Source organism: Molossus molossus, unplaced genomic scaffold, assembly GCF_014108415.1.
Source record: "Molossus molossus isolate mMolMol1 unplaced genomic scaffold, mMolMol1.p scaffold_m16_p_15, whole genome shotgun sequence".
Classification (NCBI taxonomy): Eukaryota; Metazoa; Chordata; class Mammalia; order Chiroptera; family Molossidae; genus Molossus; species Molossus molossus.
Window position 1 is genome coordinate 26,219,577 of NW_023425350.1, and position 17,961 is coordinate 26,237,537.

Below are 17,961 nucleotides of genomic sequence, written 5' to 3' on the forward strand. Positions count from 1 at the left end.
CCACCAGAGACGTTCTCATCTTCTGTTTGCCTAAGAGTGGACGTTGGCACATCGGCACAGCATTAAACTACTTAATGAACCATCATGTCGTGCTTACACTGTTGCACTTTATTTTTAAATAAATACAGAATTCTAAAATAAATAATTACCTTATGGCAAGAAAACGATTTCCCACTTACAGTACTCAATTTAAAGAAACATGTTAAGTTAGCAGTACTGTAATAGGCAGGTGGATATAGTAAAATCCTAAAGGTTTTCCCGTGGCACATTAGATGGGTGACCGAGGCCCAGAGGCCGAGTCTTCGCAGGGCAGATGTCCCAGGCAGAGGCAGATGTCCCAGGCAGAGGCGCGCAGGGTGGGTCGGAGGGCGGAGCGAACCGTGGCGAGGAGGCCAGTTAGCCACCTTTCGGGAGTGAGAATGGAGAGGAAACACGAGAGCCATTGGCTGGGCCATTGTTCAGGCGGCTGTTGCATGTGTCTGCCTGGGTTCACCTGTGATGCCCGTTTTGGCTACAGACTCCTGGTGCGTGGCCATGGTTCTGAATATGGGGAGGTACCAAGAGATAACTCATGACTGAATGCGGACATTTACTGGTGCTGCCGGGACCACACCCTATATATTGAGTCCTTGAATTACCTCTTTCATTCCTCACAATAACCCCATAAACTATCTGCCATCATTCCCTGCTCTTTTACAGATGAGGGGACCGAGTCTCTGAGAGGTTAAGTAATTTGCCAAAAGTCACACAGCTGGGACTCAAATCCAAGTCTGCCTGACGGCAAGGCCTTAGCCACCACACATGCTGCCTCGTCGTTGATTGGCACTAATGACATTTTACAGCACGTTCTGCTGTTTCTCACATTTTCCCCTCGTTTCACCTAGAACATGGGTTTCTATGACCCAGCTTGGGATTTGATTCATCTCTCAGCACCAGAGACAACAGAAATCCCTCAGCCCATAAACCCCGTTCCTCACCTCTGTGCAGCATATTCATAGATCTTAGTCTATGGTTTATATCTTCATGAAAGTGGCTCTACTTGGCCCTTTAAGAAGCTCATTAATCACTAAATATAGACCACAACTCGTTCTCTGGAACCCTCTGCATGTTGCTTCCCCCCATTGTGTGATGCCATCTGGCGCTATGAGATCATGCTTTTTGTGTTCCTTTGCAGAGTCAGATTCACTGCTCTCTAAACCCGGAAAGCCAGTCAATTTCAAAGTTTGCAAGCATGGCTTTGAAAACATTTGAATCTAATGCCTCCTTGTGGATTTTCACAGTATCACTCTTTACCGTAACATTGCATGGGACTTCGGTCTTGACCGTCATCGATGTGCCTACGTCTACTCGTCTTTTTACCAAAAAGACCCGATTTGTCTTTGGAGAGCCATCAGGAGACTACAGGTCTCTTCCTGTGTGATTTGTGTGAGGTTTCAATGTGTCACCTGCACGTGTAGGACGCCAGATCTTGATAATACACTTTCCTCTTCTAACAGACTTTCTGCCGCGGCGGTGGAACGGGGGCGTGCGAACAAGGAGATACAACAGCGAACGCAGGCCTCTCACCTGCTGCTGATCTGTCCTCCACTCTCACTTTCTCTTCTAATTCTGCCCGAAGTCTCCAGTCATCAACAAGGGAGTGGAGCAGCAGGGTTGTAGGCCATTTTCTTGCAGACACAGCTCAGGAGCTCTGGGCTTACCACCAAACTCCCAGGCTTCGGGATCTCGGAGGATTGCTGGTTCCGCTGTCCAGGGCAGACCTTGTCACTCTCCCTACCTCCCTTCTCTCCTCACTTCAGGGGCCCTGCAGTTTACATTTAGCCTGGGAGCCTGGTGGGAAGGAGAGGTAATTTGGTGATATGTGTACTGTTCACTTCATTCCTGGCACCAGCCGGACTCCCCTGGGGAGGGGGAGAGCACTGGGCAGCCTGCTGCCCTCCCCTCTGCTACTCCCCCTGCCCACTGGAGTCCTGCCTGTTCCCAGCAAGGGGCAGAGGAGGAGATGGCCCTGGGGATGTTTGCAGTCATGTAGAGGGGCCCACACATTTCCCTACCCAGGAGTTCTTCCAGGGACAGCCCGGCCCCTCTGAGTCTAAGAGAACAGTTTCTCCCCAGTCCACACTCCATCTCCAGCATCAAGCATTATACTTACTGAAATTTCACAGATGAGAGATTTATTTGCATCAATAAGATTTTTTTAAAAAAAAACAAAAACAGCTGCCAGGATTAAAGGATTAACATTCACTCACTTAAAATTAATCTAATCAGATTGCATTTACTCAAACAACTGACCAAGATGATTTACAATGAAAGAAGGAAGTTTTATTGTGTTTAATATGAAGGGAGGGTAGATAATTTTATGGGATTCAAAAGACTTTAGGGCACTAATAGGCCTGTATCAATTTATGGAGTAAAAGTATGGGTTGGGAGGGAAGATAGGAGAAGGTACTAGATAAAGCAATGGGTACACTTACCCATTTCAAAATATTGTGCCTAGGGCTGGCCAGGCAACCAGGGGAGGGAGGGGATTTTTCAATACCACCCTTTCTGATAGGACCCAGAATTCAGGTTAGTGAAATTTGGATTAAGGAATTACAGCCGGCCTGGGGTTAAATAGGCTCTTGGGGGTTGTTTGGAGACCTAATCACCGCCTCAACCAGCATGTAGAAGGTTGTCTTTATGGAAAAATGTCTTCTGGTTTCCAAATAACACACTTCCTAATGAAGTTTTTGATGCAACCCATTTGAGAGTTAGAGATTGGATCAGATTCAGACCCATGTAATTTATCTGTGTTAACTTAATATTTCAAGCTGATTTCTCCCAACCATCTGTATACTTCCAGGCCACTGGTCCTTGAGGAGTTTTGCACTTAGTTAATACAAACTCCATGTTGCAACACGATCAGGGGAGTTTAGATCCTTATCAAATTTAGTACATTCAAGAATGAAATGCGATTTTAAAAATTATTTCATGTTTTAGGTTTTCACTGTTTTGCTGGCCTTTATTAGTGAGAATAATTAAGAGAGTCCTACCCCCTCTTCCATCCCACCCAGTTTGGGGCATATACTGGGCCTCGGGTCTCAGAGTTCCAGTGCAGATGCAGACTCCTAAACGACGTGTCTTCTTCCTTCAAGGTATTGCGCAGCGGTGCACAGCTATCAAGTACCACTTTTCCCAGCCAATCCGCTTACGGAACATTCCTTTCAATTTAACCAAGACAATACAGCAAGATGAATGGCACCTGCTCCGTGAGTATTTCTGGGAGAGGGTCCGAGAGGAAATGGTGTCTGTCTGAACAAAAGGCATTCCCACTAGCCTTGGCAGGTCTGGACTGAAAGATGCTGTGATGATCGACCACAGGCCTCCAGGCCCCATGTGGTCGGAGACTCAGAGAGTCATTTCACTGGGCCATCGTCGTCACAACTCGTTGACATGCTGACTGTGTGAAAACCAGGCACGAGTCTCTGTGAGCGCGTGCAGTGTGCGGGTCTGCCTCGGTGGCTTCCTGAGTCTGTCTTCAGCCAGTCATCGGGTACAACGACCCGCGGGTGGAAGGACGCGCTCTGCCACTTAGTAAACCAAGGTGTCACACCCGAGGCACGCCTATTTTTGTTTTGTTTATACAATAGTCAGTTTAGCTACTGTGTCTATCTCAGACCTTTTCTGCTAAAATCTTTTTATGACTGTATGTCATAATTTCTCAGAGGGCGTCTGGTACCTCTAACGTTCTGACAGCAGATGCTACCCTTTTCCATTGTCAGGAAAATGTTAAGAAGGATCACGCAGTGTGATGTTTAAGAGAACTGATGTTTACTTGAAAACTGTTGATTTATGCTGCCTGGTGTTAGAAAACTCAGGAAAGCAAAAACTAGACTGAATTATTTCAGTGTTTACCCTAATCAGAGGTTGACATTGTCATTTTCCAATGAAATAAGCAACAGAGACTTCGGTGATCTCGTTTGGTGAGCAAAACTACTGCAGAAAACCAAGCAGGGTCTCCTTTTCGAAATAAGTCAAGGCTATGTTTTGAATCTCAAACGCGTAAATGGAAGGTCTGTTGCAGTAGCTTAATATGTAAATATTATGATTGGCATATTTAGGACTGGGAAAGTCATTGGCTAAAATGTGGTTTATTTCTGCCCTGGCCAATTTGGCTCAGCGGTTGGAGTGTTGGCCTGCGGACCAGAGAGTCCTGGGTTCGGTTCCTGCTAGGGGCATGTCCCAAAAAAAAAAAAAAATGTGGTTTATTTCTTAATAGTATGACTTCCTGAAGGTTCTTTCTTGCTGGCCGATTTTAACGACCATCTCTTAGCAGATCTGAGTTCGAGTCTACCTAAGCCTTCTTCTGCCGTAATTCTTTAGGAGCACGTTGGGAATTCTTGAATCATCTGTCTGGAAAGCCATGTACTCACTGGTGTTAGATAAAACAAAAAAAGGCCATCACAGGATCCTGACAGAGAACCTCTTCTCTTTACTCTAACAGTTTGTCCTCTGTTTTTGCCCAGCAAGACAGTATTTGAGCGTTTCCTCTTAATCCTTTTTGAGGTTCTCATAGCGAGATGATTTTAGCAGTCTCATGCATGGCTCTTTCTAAGAAAATCACACGTAGTGATCTGTACCTTGTTTACTTGAGACCTGGTACTAATGTGAATTCCACGTGGATGATAGCTGAACCTTATGCCTTTGAATGGTCCTAGAAAATAAAACTTGAACCACAGGGAATTTAGGAGGTTGGAAGATAATAGTGGCTGAACTATTATTACATTTCTCTGCTCAGATGTCTTAAAACGTTTACCCTAAACATTACACTCAGCCCCTTAAAATGATCACTGCTCCTGGCCCCTCGCTCTGTGGTGTCTACACTTCTTTAGGCAGAAATGTCCTGCTTTAACTTAGATGCTCTGAGTTGGAAATGAATATTTTTCTTAAAGAGAAAGGGGCGGCTTATCCATGTGGGCCTAGGACTGGAAGGCCCCATGAACACCCCCTGTGGAGCACCCTGAGACGGCCAGTAGCCACGCGAACAGACCGAGCTGGTGGCTGCCCGGACACTGCCATCTTGGTCAAGCAGCCCACACATCAAGCAGTGGGGGTGCCCCTTGCCTTGACTCCATGTGTGCAAAGGTGTGCCCACACCTGCTGACTGGCCCCAACGGCTGCAGACCTACCTTTGGGACTTTTTTTTTTTTTTTTCAAAGAGGGGACATAGAAAGTTAGCTAACAATGTCAAAACTGGCTTTAGAAATGTTATTTATTGATTTTTTTTTTTTTTTTTAGAGAGAAAGAGAGGAAGAGGGAGAGAGATAGAAACATCAGTGTGAGAGAGAAACATCAATCGGCTGCTTCCTGCATGCTCCCTACTGGGGATCAAGCCCACAACTGGGGCATGTGCCCTGACTGGGAATCAAACCGGGACCTCTCAGGCTGTGGGACGATGCTCAATCCACTGAGCCACACCGGCCAGGCGGCTTTTTTAAAACTAAAAAGGAAGGACAATCAGTGCTGCTTTAGGGTGGAAGGGGGCCCAGGTACATGCCGTCAGTCCATCCCTTGTTTTTGCCCAGGAGACGGGGGAGGGGCTGTGTTTTTGTGATAGACCAAACCTGACCATTGCGTATACAGAGGGAATAGTCCCTCCTTAACCCGGGTCAGTGGGTGCTTGGGTTGTGCGGCCTATGTGTAAGGGGAGAGGGCGGTCAGGAGCAGATGTCTCATAAGTGCACTTTGGGCCCTGTTTCAGTCACCACAATTGCCTTCACTTTCTGAAATCCTTTTTGACAATAGGCAGGAATAGATACAATGAAAAAGAAAATAACTGGCATCCATGGTGCGCAGATGAAACCGTATTTCGCTATAGCTCACTTTTAAGGCTCTTTCTCCAAAGTCAGATTAACGGCAGCCACTGCAGTGGTGGTCACCTTCGCTTCTGTGGCTCTTTTAAAGATAAAGATAGTTTGCAAACCTAAGTTGCTCTCGGTTTACTAAGTAACTTGCTATCCAAGGTGACCCTGACGCTGTCCTCTGGTCTGTTCCCTTCTTGGTGTGGGCCTCTCCATGGACCCACAGGGGCCCAGGTACATGCTGCCTGACCGCTCGGTTGGTGACACCCCATCTGTCCTCTTAGGAAATACCGGAGAATAGAACGCCCTAAGCCTGTCCATGTAACTTAGTAATTTTCATAACATATTCAAAGCTCTTCATTCTCCAATTTTCAAGGGCTCTCCTTCTGCTTATTACGTTGGATGTCTATTTGTGTTTTGAGATTAGATTTGAGAAGAATCACTGCCGGCTTCCTGGGCATGGCCGTGGCCGTCCTGCTCTGTGGCTGCATCGTGGCCACGGTCAGTTTCTTCTGGGAGGAAAGCCTGACCCAGCACGTGGCTGGCCTCCTTTTCCTCATGACAGGTACGTGAACCCCGCAGGTGCCTCTCCCGGCAAAAGTGAAGGCTGCTCTGTGAGCAGCTGGCTTCACTTCGTTCTCTCCCCATTTCTTTTGTGTTCAGGTGTGAGAAAAGAGACCCAGAAGGTCATTAGGCTTTGGTGGGTGGTACAGCATTTGAAGAAACGACAGTGTTCAAAATGCATCCCCAGTATCTTCACGGGGGCCCGCTAGGAGGTTAGATGGAAATATCTTGGGTTCTATCTCCATTTGGAGTCAGCTCTGATTTTTCTTTCCCAGTTTTGCATACTGTACCCCAACCCTGGCCCGGACTGTTGGCAAACAAGGAGCCCCAAGGAGTGAGAGGGACATCGATCAGCACAGCCCATCCCCCCAGGCTGAAAGTCAACTCCAAGTACATCCTGTGGTGACAGTGTCATCGGGGTCATGTTTCCACACACAACATTCATTCACCTCACTCCACAGATGGTTTTGAGGACCCACACACTGCCCTAGGTGCGAGAAACACACCATGAACTAGGCAGACAAAATCCTCCTCCGTTTTTGCTGTGGGGAGACAACTACTTGTGAGAGTGATGAAAGCTACGAGGAAAATGAACAGGGTGGAACAGGGGACCCGGGGAAGGCCTTGCCCGCAGCCAGTGTTGAGTGGGCTGCGCTGAGGGCCAAGCCCGCAGGCAGGGAGGGGCTGGTCCATTCTGCGCCACAGAAAGAAGACGGGTGTGGCTGGGGGCAGGGAGGGGGGAGGGTATCACATGAGAAGCAGGCAGTGGCTTGGATTATAATCTGCGGGTGATGGAAGCCACCAGAAGGCTTTAAACACAGGGCTGACTGGATCTTAAAGCAGGAGATTGGAGGGAGGGGCTGGAGACATGACTAGGGCCTTTCTGATTAGCAGGTGAAGGACATCTTTGTCTAAGAAGGAGTCAGGAGCTGAGCTGGTGGCTAACACTGACTGCAGGGAAGAAATCTTTCCTTCTGTTCCTTCACAGAAAAATGAATGTATTCATGATTAGTGAATGCCAAATGAACAGTTTCATGAAGTATGCTCAGTAGCTATGTAGCCGTTTCGAATAAGCTTATTTCTACTAACCTGGAGTTCTGTTACCCAAGTGACCACGGCTGGGTTTTCTAGCATTTCTCACTGCAAGGGTCTCTGAAGCCTTGTTCACGGGGGCAGCAGCGCCCCCCTGTGGCTGACACCAGTATCTGTTTGCCTTGCAGAGCTGACAGGTAGGTGGTGCTTTGCTTTCCTGCTCAACCAATCAGCCTAAGGAACGCCCATCTGCCCCACTTCCCACCTGGCAGTAATTCGGGTCATCATGGTCAAGGTCCCGACAAAGCGTTCAGAAGCCACATGGCCTCTGAATAGTCGTGAGCAGAAAACCAACTTAGGTTTCCCAGATGTTGGTGAATACACAGCGGCTGCCAGGACCATGGCGCCGGGAGGCTGAATTCGAGTTCCTGAGGTTTGGGAGGAGGATTTGAACCCTCAAGACCAATCATGGGGTGCCTGCCTACGGGATTCATTTCAAATCCAGACTGTAGAATAGCTGGGCTAGAACAGCGAATAATTAGAGGCCCGTGCTGCCCAGAGGGTTCCTTTATGCCTCTGCTGGGGCTCAGCGGTAGTTAAACATCCTCCCCATTTTCTTCCCTCCCCTCATTAGTTGAGCCCCCATTTTCCTGACGCTTGTCCCCGTATACCTGAGAGAAATGCAAATTCACTCCCCACAACCCCAAACCCGGGGAAGGCCCACATCACATCTGCTGGTCAGGAAAATGAGAAGCTGTGGACAACAAAAGCCTCAGTAGTAGTCAGGCGTACCTCGTTTTATTGCCCTCCACTTTATTGCGCTTCACAGATGTTGCTTTCCTTACAACTCGAAGGCAAGACCCTCCACCAGCAAGAAGATTACGACTCGCTTTATTGTGACACTCACTTTATTGTAACACTCGCTTCACTGTGACACTCACTTTATTGCAGTGGTCTGGCACTAATCCGCAATATCTCCGAGGCACACCAGCAGTTTTTAAAGGACATTTTTAATATGGGTAATACATGAATAATTTAGGATGCGCTTAGCATATAAAACAACTGTTAGCAATAAAATAAATTTCAGGGCCATAAAAGCCAGGCCTAATGAATTTTCCTTGGGAGGCTGAGGGGCTGGTTTGGCATTAAATGAAGGAAGGGTAGGAGTTCAGCATTGGGTTGACTCGGAGGAGAGCCAGGGGCCAAGGGTCCTGAGCGGTTCACCTTGCCCGGCTCAGCCTTATTTCCAATCCACATGTGGGCTGCAACTTGAGGCCAGACTAGCTCAGGGGTCCTCAGGCTTTGTCATCAAAAGCTCCTATGCAATTGTTAAACACAAAACAATATCCTCAATAATAAAAACCCATAACAACCAAAAAAAATGCAAATAAAACCAAACTTACACACTTGAGATTGATGACCAGTCCTGAAGGACCGAGACAGCCAACATTGTTTTCCTTCTGGTGCTTTGGTTGCCCAAACAACATTTTTGGAATAAAGGAAGACTTCACTTATAGATCCCACCACCTGAAAAATTAGGTTGTTTAATTATTTTTCTTGACCATGTGTTTGCCTCATTCAAAAAAAAGAGAGAAAAAGAAAAGTGTCGCTACATTGTTCTTGACATGAGTTTTTAATAGCTGCATGTTCTTCAAAGGAGTGGGTATGCTGGATTGTATTCATCTGTCCCCTTACTGTGGAATTTAAGGAGGATTGTTTTATTTTTCTACTACAATGCCTCTTCATCGCCTTTGTAAACACGAGAAACTGCGTCAATCCACTGCAGGAGATAAATGGCTGTAGGAGGTTCACATGCAGTAGCAGGCGAGGAGAGCCATCAGGGTTAAAAGAAAGAATTGATTTTAATTAAGCTGAAGTGTCTCCAGCAGCCCTCGTCAGCATCACTCCCACAGATTTTTGATGCTAAACTTAGCCCCTTCTAATGTGCTGGCATCTTCATTTTCCACCTGAACCTATTAGCCAAACCTTCACTGAGGAACATCAGCGATGTGACAGTTCGGGATCTTCTCCTTCTGCCTTACTGCGTACAGACAGTTCGTGATTACCCACAAGCGGAGCCGCAGTGCTGCCGCCTGTCAGTTCTCATCGGGGAGCCAGGTTCTCGCCTCTTTCCTGCCCCCTCCTTTCTGGGGCCTCCCAAGGGGTCTCCAGAAGGACCAGGGCCAGGCCACATCCCCCAAGGGCTTCCAATGTAGCCCTGTGACTTCATGTCCTCCGAGGTTATCCCTGCGGTCACAGAGGCATCAGAGGACGGAGGGAGTAAGACACGTACCTTCCAGCTGTAAACTGCTGCCCATTCCTAGAACACACCGCTTGTAGGCCACTGTGAATGACTACTTCCATCAACATTAAATGATGCGTCCCATTAGATAGTCATCTAATTACCATAATAGTTTGTTATAAATATTTTAAAGGCTTAATTTGTTTTTTTTTGTTTTTTGTTTTTTTTTTTATCCTCACCCGAGGACATTTTTCCAATTTTTGTACAGATAGAGTGGGAGGGAGAGAGAGGTGGGGAGAGAGGGAGAGAGAGAGAAACATCGACGTGAAAGGGACACATCGAGTGGCTGCCACCCGCACGACCAACCAGGGCCGGGGACAAACTGCAACCGAGGTACGTGCCCTTAGCGGGAACCGAACCCGGGTCTCTCCGGACCGCAGGCCAACGCTCTAACCGCTGAGCCAAACCGGCCAGGGCGCTTAATTTGTTCAATACCAAAAAATTTAAGTTTTTTTCAATTACAGTTTATATTTAGTATTATTTTGTATTAGTTTCAGGTGTACAGCATAGTGGTTAGACAATCATACACTTTGCAAAGTGTTCCTCCCGATATTCCCAGTACCCACCTGGCACCATACACAGTTTTTACAATATTAGTGACTATATTCCCTATGCTGTACTTTACATCCCCATGACTATTTTCTAAGTACCAATTTGTACTTCTCAATCCCTTCACCTCTTTCACCCAGCTCCCCAATCCCCCGCCCCTTTGGGAACATCAGCCTCTTCTCTGCATCTATGAGTCTGTTTCAATTTCAGTGCCAACATTTTTAAATACAATTTTTGTGTCTTGTGGGGTTTTTATTATCTTTTAATATACTGGGAATTTCAAAAGTTGGATAAAGCTTGGTCCTCCCTTGAGGGGGTCTCACTGCCCACTGGGCCCATTCACCGGCACAGGCTGTGCCCTGATGGCCACTGCAGACAGCGACGGCAGACAGGGCAGAGACAGAGCCCAGGCCGCCCCAGCAAAGCTCAGGAACAGGTCACACCTCAGTTAGGCTAGTCACTGCTTTGCTTGAATGCATTTATAGATATAAATTTTAATATATATTTTAAGACTAATGCATTCAAATGAAAAAATAAAGATTTGGCTACAGTAGCCAAATTGAACAATCTAGGTTATCCAGTGATTATGACTTAAAACTACAGGTCCTTAATGCCCTATCTGAAACCCTTGAAGCCAGGTATATTTTAGAATCATGGTGTTCAAGTTTTCTTTTAGAAAGATAACATGGCGCATACATTATCTAATACCTTGAGCAAGGTCTGTAATCAAATACATTAACATGTCTACAGCAAAACATTCTAAGCTGGATCGATAAGGACTATAAATAGCCTTATGCCCCATCAGGTCAGGCTTTGCCTTTAAATGAGAGAGCTGCAATCTTTCAGGAAGAGTGGATGTCTCGAGGATTTAATAAAAGCAGATTGTGGATCTTTTATTTACTTTTACTTGTTGTAAAGCTCTGTCTGTCTCTATTACTCCTGCCCAGTCATTCAATCTGTGTGAAAAGTAGCATGAGGCATTTTTTTCTGGAATTGCAAAGAGACCGGAATGATGGGCAGGTCATCCCCTGAAAGAGTGGAAAATAAAAGTAAATGTTTATGCCTTTGGGCATTGCAGTTATGTTATTTATCAAGCAGGCTAACCAGGGTGAAGTAACTTCCACTTCTTTTAGCCTTTTAAGCACATCAAAGGAGGATGGTCCAAAGAATGGGCCCAGTTACCCTAATTACATCTTACCAGCTGGCCACAGGCACCATCAGATTTTAGGGAAAGAAATTAGGTTGATGATCTTGGAAGACAGCATACATTTTCTGTCTTGACCTGAAAATATCCCTTCCAGCATGATAATTTTGTGATATCATGGTATTTTCTAATTAAGATTATTGGCAGAAAACCTTTTAATATTTTATAAGAAAAGTAGCCACATACAGGGCTTTTCAGAACCAGTAATTATTCACCCTTTTGAAGATGCTACCAGCAATAGTCAGGACTGAGCTTGGGACTCAAGACCCTCCCTCCCTGGGTGGCACCAGCAGGCCTGAAAGGTATCAGTGGTGGCCACAGGTAAGTCCCAGCTGGTCAGGGGAGAGGGAAAAGGGAAGGAAAAGCCTGTGAGAAGAATGAGGAGAGATAACCTCTCTTCTCGTGGATTTTCAGGAGGTACCATTAGATTTGGAGCTTTTGAATGCAGGGGGTGGGACCTTATCTTCTCATGCCCTTGTCCCATACCTGGCATTACCTCGATTCCTACTGATAAAAATGCAGCATTTAAAATAATTTGCTATATCGTCAAGACCTACATGGGGCAGTCGGGATGAACTGGTTCTTAGGTTGGAAAAACTCAGTGTGGTGCAGAGCTAGGTTTTATTCAGCAGGTTTGGTTGACTCCACGCGCTCAGCTAAATTCGACTCTGTGTGGAACTCACAGGAATCTGGGAGGTCCCTGGTGCTTTTTCCCTGAGATGCACGCTGGAAAGTGTGTGGAAAGAACCCTTGGGATTCCTGATCACGTCAACCTGATACCAGTTATGGCTGTGACCAACACCCACTCGTTCGACTAAGCTACCTCTAAGATCAGAAGTGGGTCTGAGACACAGTAGATGCGTGATAAATAATTTTGAATAACTGATTAAATGGCATTTTAAATAGCAAAATCTTGCTTGGGCCTATAAAAGGGATAGAAATATACTTCACACGTGACGACGCACATGTGCACCCAATGTTATGGGCTGAATTGTGTGTCCTCAAAATTCATATGTTGAAGTTCTAACCCTGAGCACTTCAGAATGTGACTATATTTGGAGACAGGGTCTTTAAAAAGATAATTAAGTTAAAATGTGGTCATTAGGGTGGGCCCTAAATCCAGTATGACTGGGTTCCTAATAAGAGGACATTTGGACACAGTGACAGAGGAAGGACTGCGGAGGCACAGGGAGAAGACGGTCATCTACGTGCCAAGGAGAGAGGCCTCAGAAGGAACCAACCCTGCCCACACCTTGGTCTCAGATGTCTTTCCTCCAGGACAATTAGAGAATACATTTCTGTTGTTTTAGCCACCCTGTCTGTGGTACTATGGCTGCAAACTAATGCGCATGAGGACTGTAAGATGTACATATGGAACCAAAAAGGTCCATTTTCATACTGTGGAATTCCAAAGACTAACTATCCAGGTACAGCGAAGCTGTTTTAATCATTTAAACACTTTTTCTTGATGTCTTTGAAATTAGATGGTTTTATTTTTACCTTTTAAAAATATCTTGAATGGGTCAGGCCTCTTTTACAAAAGCTTTGGAACGTTGGACACGATGTTTTGTGTACTTGGTACATTTCCATGTAAGAGTCAGAAGCTGTCCTGCTCGGCCCACAGGTAATCCTGGGGCAGCTATTAGCAAACTTTTTAGAAATGGGAGCCTCTGGAGAGGAGGGACTCTTAGATATGCTCTTTTGCTGACCTTGGCTTTCCTCGCACTCAGAGCAACTTCAAGGACATCTTGGGAAGAGAAAAAGTGTCACTAAAAAGCAGCCTGTAGGGGCATTTGTGGAAAGGGGGCAGGGCAGACGGGGGCATATTTGTGGGCTCCTAGTAACTTTTTCTACCACTTTCAGCTGAGAAAAGGTCCCAGGAAATAAAGCAGTTTTCATCAAGGTTTGAGGAGTGCTCTAGTCCAAAAAGAAGTTAAATGGCACAGGCACACATGTAATATTTCATGATAAAATAAATGCAAATAAGTCATAAAAATAAGACGAGCAATCAGGTAAGACAAGATGAATCCAAGGATGAGCTTCATAGCAAAAAAGTGTGCCGTGAAGTCCCTGACTTTTGCTCGTGGCGAGGCACTGATTTAGTTTTTGGGAGTTTCAGCTTTCTGGCAACTCGGTCAAAGAAAGACATTTTACTAGTGACATCATTCACAGTGTCCGTGAAGGAAGCACAACGACTCGTGACACCGAGGGCCGAGAAAACCAGCCTCTCTTAAATCCGCAGGTTAGATGGTTTCATATAACCCTTTTCTGTTCAGTGAGAACTGGAGGTGTTATGCTCAACTTCATTTCACCAGAAGCAGTTTTATGGAGTTGGCAGGGGAGAGGTGTTAGTAAAATCAACACTGAGTATAAAATCAAAGGGAGCATATACAGAAAGAAAAATCTATGACAATCTATTTTTTATTTAGTTGCATATTCCCAGATTCACCAGGACGTTTTGGGACACTTTCTTGCTCTATGCCATATTTTGGAATTTGACACTGTAAGGGGCTTCAGTAACCAAGTCCCCCATTTTTTTCCTAGATGGAGAATCTAAGACTCAGCAAGGCTAGGTCATTTTAAGGTCGCACAGTGATTAGTAGTAGATCTGAGGACCAGAATATGCATTTCCTGCATCTCAGCCCAATGCATTTGGACATCAAAGGATGCTTAAAAGTCCAAGTTTGAACTCAAGCTTTCAGGGGTCATTAAAACCACGTTAGTTGTAAAAAGCCTTGCTTTTAAGCATTCAGCTGAGTGCAGACAGTTAAATGCAGAGCGGAGCTGCTTTTTCTACGAACAGGTCACTTTTCTATTATATATATTGTACCTGTTGACACTCCAAAGATCAATTTTTTTCCTAACTGCCTTATTGTTCTACTCCAGAATTCGTTAGAAGGACCTTGTTATATATAAACACTGTCTTTGTTTCGGTGCCAGGGAAAAGCATTCACGTAGATGTAAGAACATTTGCTCTTCATAAGATTTGAAAAGAGCAGAGGAGTATTTTTTCCTGACTGGTTCATTCTTTTATGAAAGAGTTATTTCTATGATATTTCTTTGGAGAACTCAAAGGGATGTGTTTGCTATTGTATTCTGGAGCAAGGACTTGGAAGACAAGATGTTATCCTTTGTAGAAAAGCAATCACTTTAGAGTATAAAAACAGAAGTAGGCAGAGCAGGAAATATCAAATTATCTCAGATCAAGCATCCTTTTAATGTAAAACATTTCGTTTCGAAGCGAACATTTGGAAAAGGATTCAGGCGCTGTGCTCGCACGTGATTTGTGTGGAGGTGGAATTCCAGCACTTACAAAATTGCATTCAGGTGATCTTTATATTTCTTCCCAGTTCTTCCCTGCTCTGAGTTTGGTTTTTGGTAGTTTTCTGTTCCCCAAAGCTCTGTTGAAAAAGGAGCAGTATCTTACTTTTAGCTTCGTCTCAGTTCCCAAGTCTGTGTCTCTGCTTCCTATGGATAGGCTGCACAGATCCGTAAGGCTACCAAACAATTTTCCAGCAAATAGGTGTGACTTCGACTGGACACAGGGATAAACCAGAGAACGAAGAACTATGTAGGACTCCGACCAGAATTGCACATTCCTGTACGTCACTGGGGCCGGATTCTGTTTTCATTACCCATCTTCGGCTCAGCAATGGCTCAATTCTGATCCCTGCCCACTCAGAAGTAGCATCCTTGGGGTCAACTGTAGGGGAATAGGAACATCTGCATCTTTGGAGCATCACTTGAATACTAAAAAGCCTGTGTTTTGGGGGTTCTTATCAGAGTCCCGATTTTAGTGGAAGGGCATTTATTTATTTATTTATTTTTTTAATGAATTTTTATTTATTTTTTTGTTACAGATATTTTACCTTTTTACCCCATTGGCACCCCCCACCCCACCCCCCTCCACCCTGTCCCCGGCTTAGTTGTCCATGTCCATTGGTCATGCATACATGCATATAAGTTCTGTGGTTTATCTCTTCCCACCCCCACCACCCCCCATCCCCCATCCCCTCTTCTGAGGGATGTCAGTCTGTGCCCTACTTCCATGTGTCTGGGTCTACTGTATTCCTCAGACTGTTATGTTCATTATATTCCGTATATAAGTGAGATCATGTGGTATTTGTCTTTTTCTGCTTGGCTTCTTTCACTTAGGATAATACTTTCCAGGTGGAAGGGCACTTATACATACTTGTGTTGGTATAAAGAGTCTGTCCATTTATATCACCCAAATTGCCTACATTCTGAGTGGTTGAGGTATAGGATCTCCTTAGCTATGTTTACACCATTTCCAACTTCCTGGATTTAATTTATATTATTTAAAAGCTTTTATCCATCCATTAAAAACACCACCACCCACACAATTTGTTGAGGTCCTAGAATGTGCCAGCTCTGTGGCTTAAAAATGATTTTAGCACTTGTAAAAATTAATTTAAAATATTATTTACAGGCAACAGGACAAATACTAATGCTAACAGTAATTGAAAAAGAAAACAGATTGCACCTGGCCGGTGTGGCTCAGTAGATGGAGCACTGTCCCGTGAACGGAGTTCCCGGTTCAATTCCTGGTCAGGGCACATGCCCAAGTTGTGAGCTTGATCCCCAGTAGGGGGCGTGCAGGAGGCAGCTGATCGATGTTTCTCTCGCACATTGATGCTTCTATCTCCCTCTCCCTCTAAAAATTCTATTAAAAAAGAAAGCAGATTTTGTGTGATTGCAGCTATATAAAAATGTGACAAACCAGATATAGAACAAAAAGAAATGAAGAATTCTATATTAGGTTTGAGTGGCTATAGAAGAGTTTTGTCCTTAAAGGTAATTATGATTTTTAAGTTGTTTTCAAACAAATATATATTTAAATATGCATATCATTCAAACAAGATAATTCTGAATAATTCAAGTTAGAATTTTCCCATGTTCTTCGCTTCTGTATCTCCAATGCCTCACCTACGGTCTGGCACATAAAGGTTTGGCCAATCTTCGTTGAATGAAGTAATTCAAATTTAAAAAGTATAGCTCCTTTATTAATTTGGACTAATTGCCTCATCGGTTGATCTGACTTTCACCGAAATGCCTGGCATTTACCTTGCATGTAGCAGGCGACACTGTAATGGATCATTCTGTTCTCTTTGTATTATTTATAGGGATATTTTGCACCATTTCCCTCTGCACTTACGCTGCCAGCATCTCCTATGATTTGAACCGCCTCCCGAAGCTAATTTACAGCCTGCCTGGCGATGTGGAACACGGCTACAGCTGGTCTATCTTTTGCGCCTGGTGCAGTTTAGGCTTCATTGTGGCAGCTGGAGGTCTCTGCATCGCTTACCCATTTATCAGCCGGACCAAGATCGCACAGCTCAAGTCTGGCAGGGACTCCACGGTATGACTGTCCACGCTCGCGTTCACTGCCCAGAGGCCCGTCCACAGTGTGGACGCCTCCTGAGGGGGACAGAACGGACTTTGCGTCAGGATCCCAAGCACAAAGCGGTCTTTTACATTCCAACCTGTGGCCTGCCAGCCCTTTCTGGATGACTGATACAAAATCATGCAAAACCTCCACACCTTTCGAAGGACGAGACTACTGTGGCTTGAAGTGCTTTAATGACTCTTTATGCTTTGACTGTGAGAAACACGGAGCAGTGCCATGGAACATTTCTAGGTTTAGAAAAAGAGGAGATGGCAATGGGAAAATTTGTATGATTGCCATTTATTTCAGAAAGATTGTATATAACAGTGACCTGAGAGTCATTTCTATTTGCAAAAGGGTTCATAACAAAGCAAGTATAATTTTCTTGTCACTGTCCCATGCTTGTTAAATTTTAATACAGCATCTTCAGATCTTGTCCTGATGGTGTCTCGTTGTGTCAGCCCCAAATGTTCATGTCTGTGGATGTTCCTCGTCACAGGAAGATTCCTCTTCTGTTGCCTTATTTATTTTTTAATTGAAGTCTCTTTTCCGTCTCTGTACTAGAATCAAAATCATAAGGAACAGATCGACCATGTACGAGCTAACCTGTGCCACTATGCAGTATTGTGGGAAGTCCTACCTGTCGTCCAGCCTCGGTCTCTTTATGTTAACTGGGTTTCTGCATTAAACAACCGCCGCCTTGTTAACTGGGTGTGTTTGCCTGTCTTTCAGCTGTGGCAACAGGTTTCGCAGCCATATGGACAGATAAGAACCTGGTTTTAATAAGGCTATAATTAAGCCTTACTAATTGTTTCATTTCGATTAGGCTGGTCGTTATTATTTATCTTTTGTATGTAGCAAAAGATACACTTGCTGTGGAAAAAAGATGTCATTTTCAAATTCCTTTCGAAACCTTACCATAGTATTTGAAATTTTCCTCTCTCTCTCTGTTCCTTTACCATCTGCCTGGTATTTAGCCAGTAATGAGGATACAAGGTCTCTGCTTTTCTACCTAGATCACCTAGGCCATAGGTTTCAGAATCATTTGCTCATCAGAATCATC

The 17,961-nt window shown here is 44.8% G+C and overlaps 1 protein-coding gene across 1 annotated transcript in view; it reads left to right on the forward strand.

The window, feature by feature from the left end:
- The window catches only part of TMEM178A (transmembrane protein 178A), a 44,773-nt gene extending 27,168 nt beyond the window's left edge, over positions 1–17,605 (forward strand). The window contains exons 2-4 of the mRNA XM_036263191.1: positions 3,135–3,248; positions 6,268–6,405; positions 16,636–17,605. Of these exons, the coding sequence (XP_036119084.1) occupies positions 3,135–3,248; positions 6,268–6,405; positions 16,636–16,877 (494 nt within the window). The 3' untranslated portion in view covers positions 16,878–17,605. The remainder of the gene's footprint in view (positions 1–3,134; positions 3,249–6,267; positions 6,406–16,635) is intronic.
- The last annotated feature ends 356 nt before the right edge of the window (positions 17,606–17,961 follow it).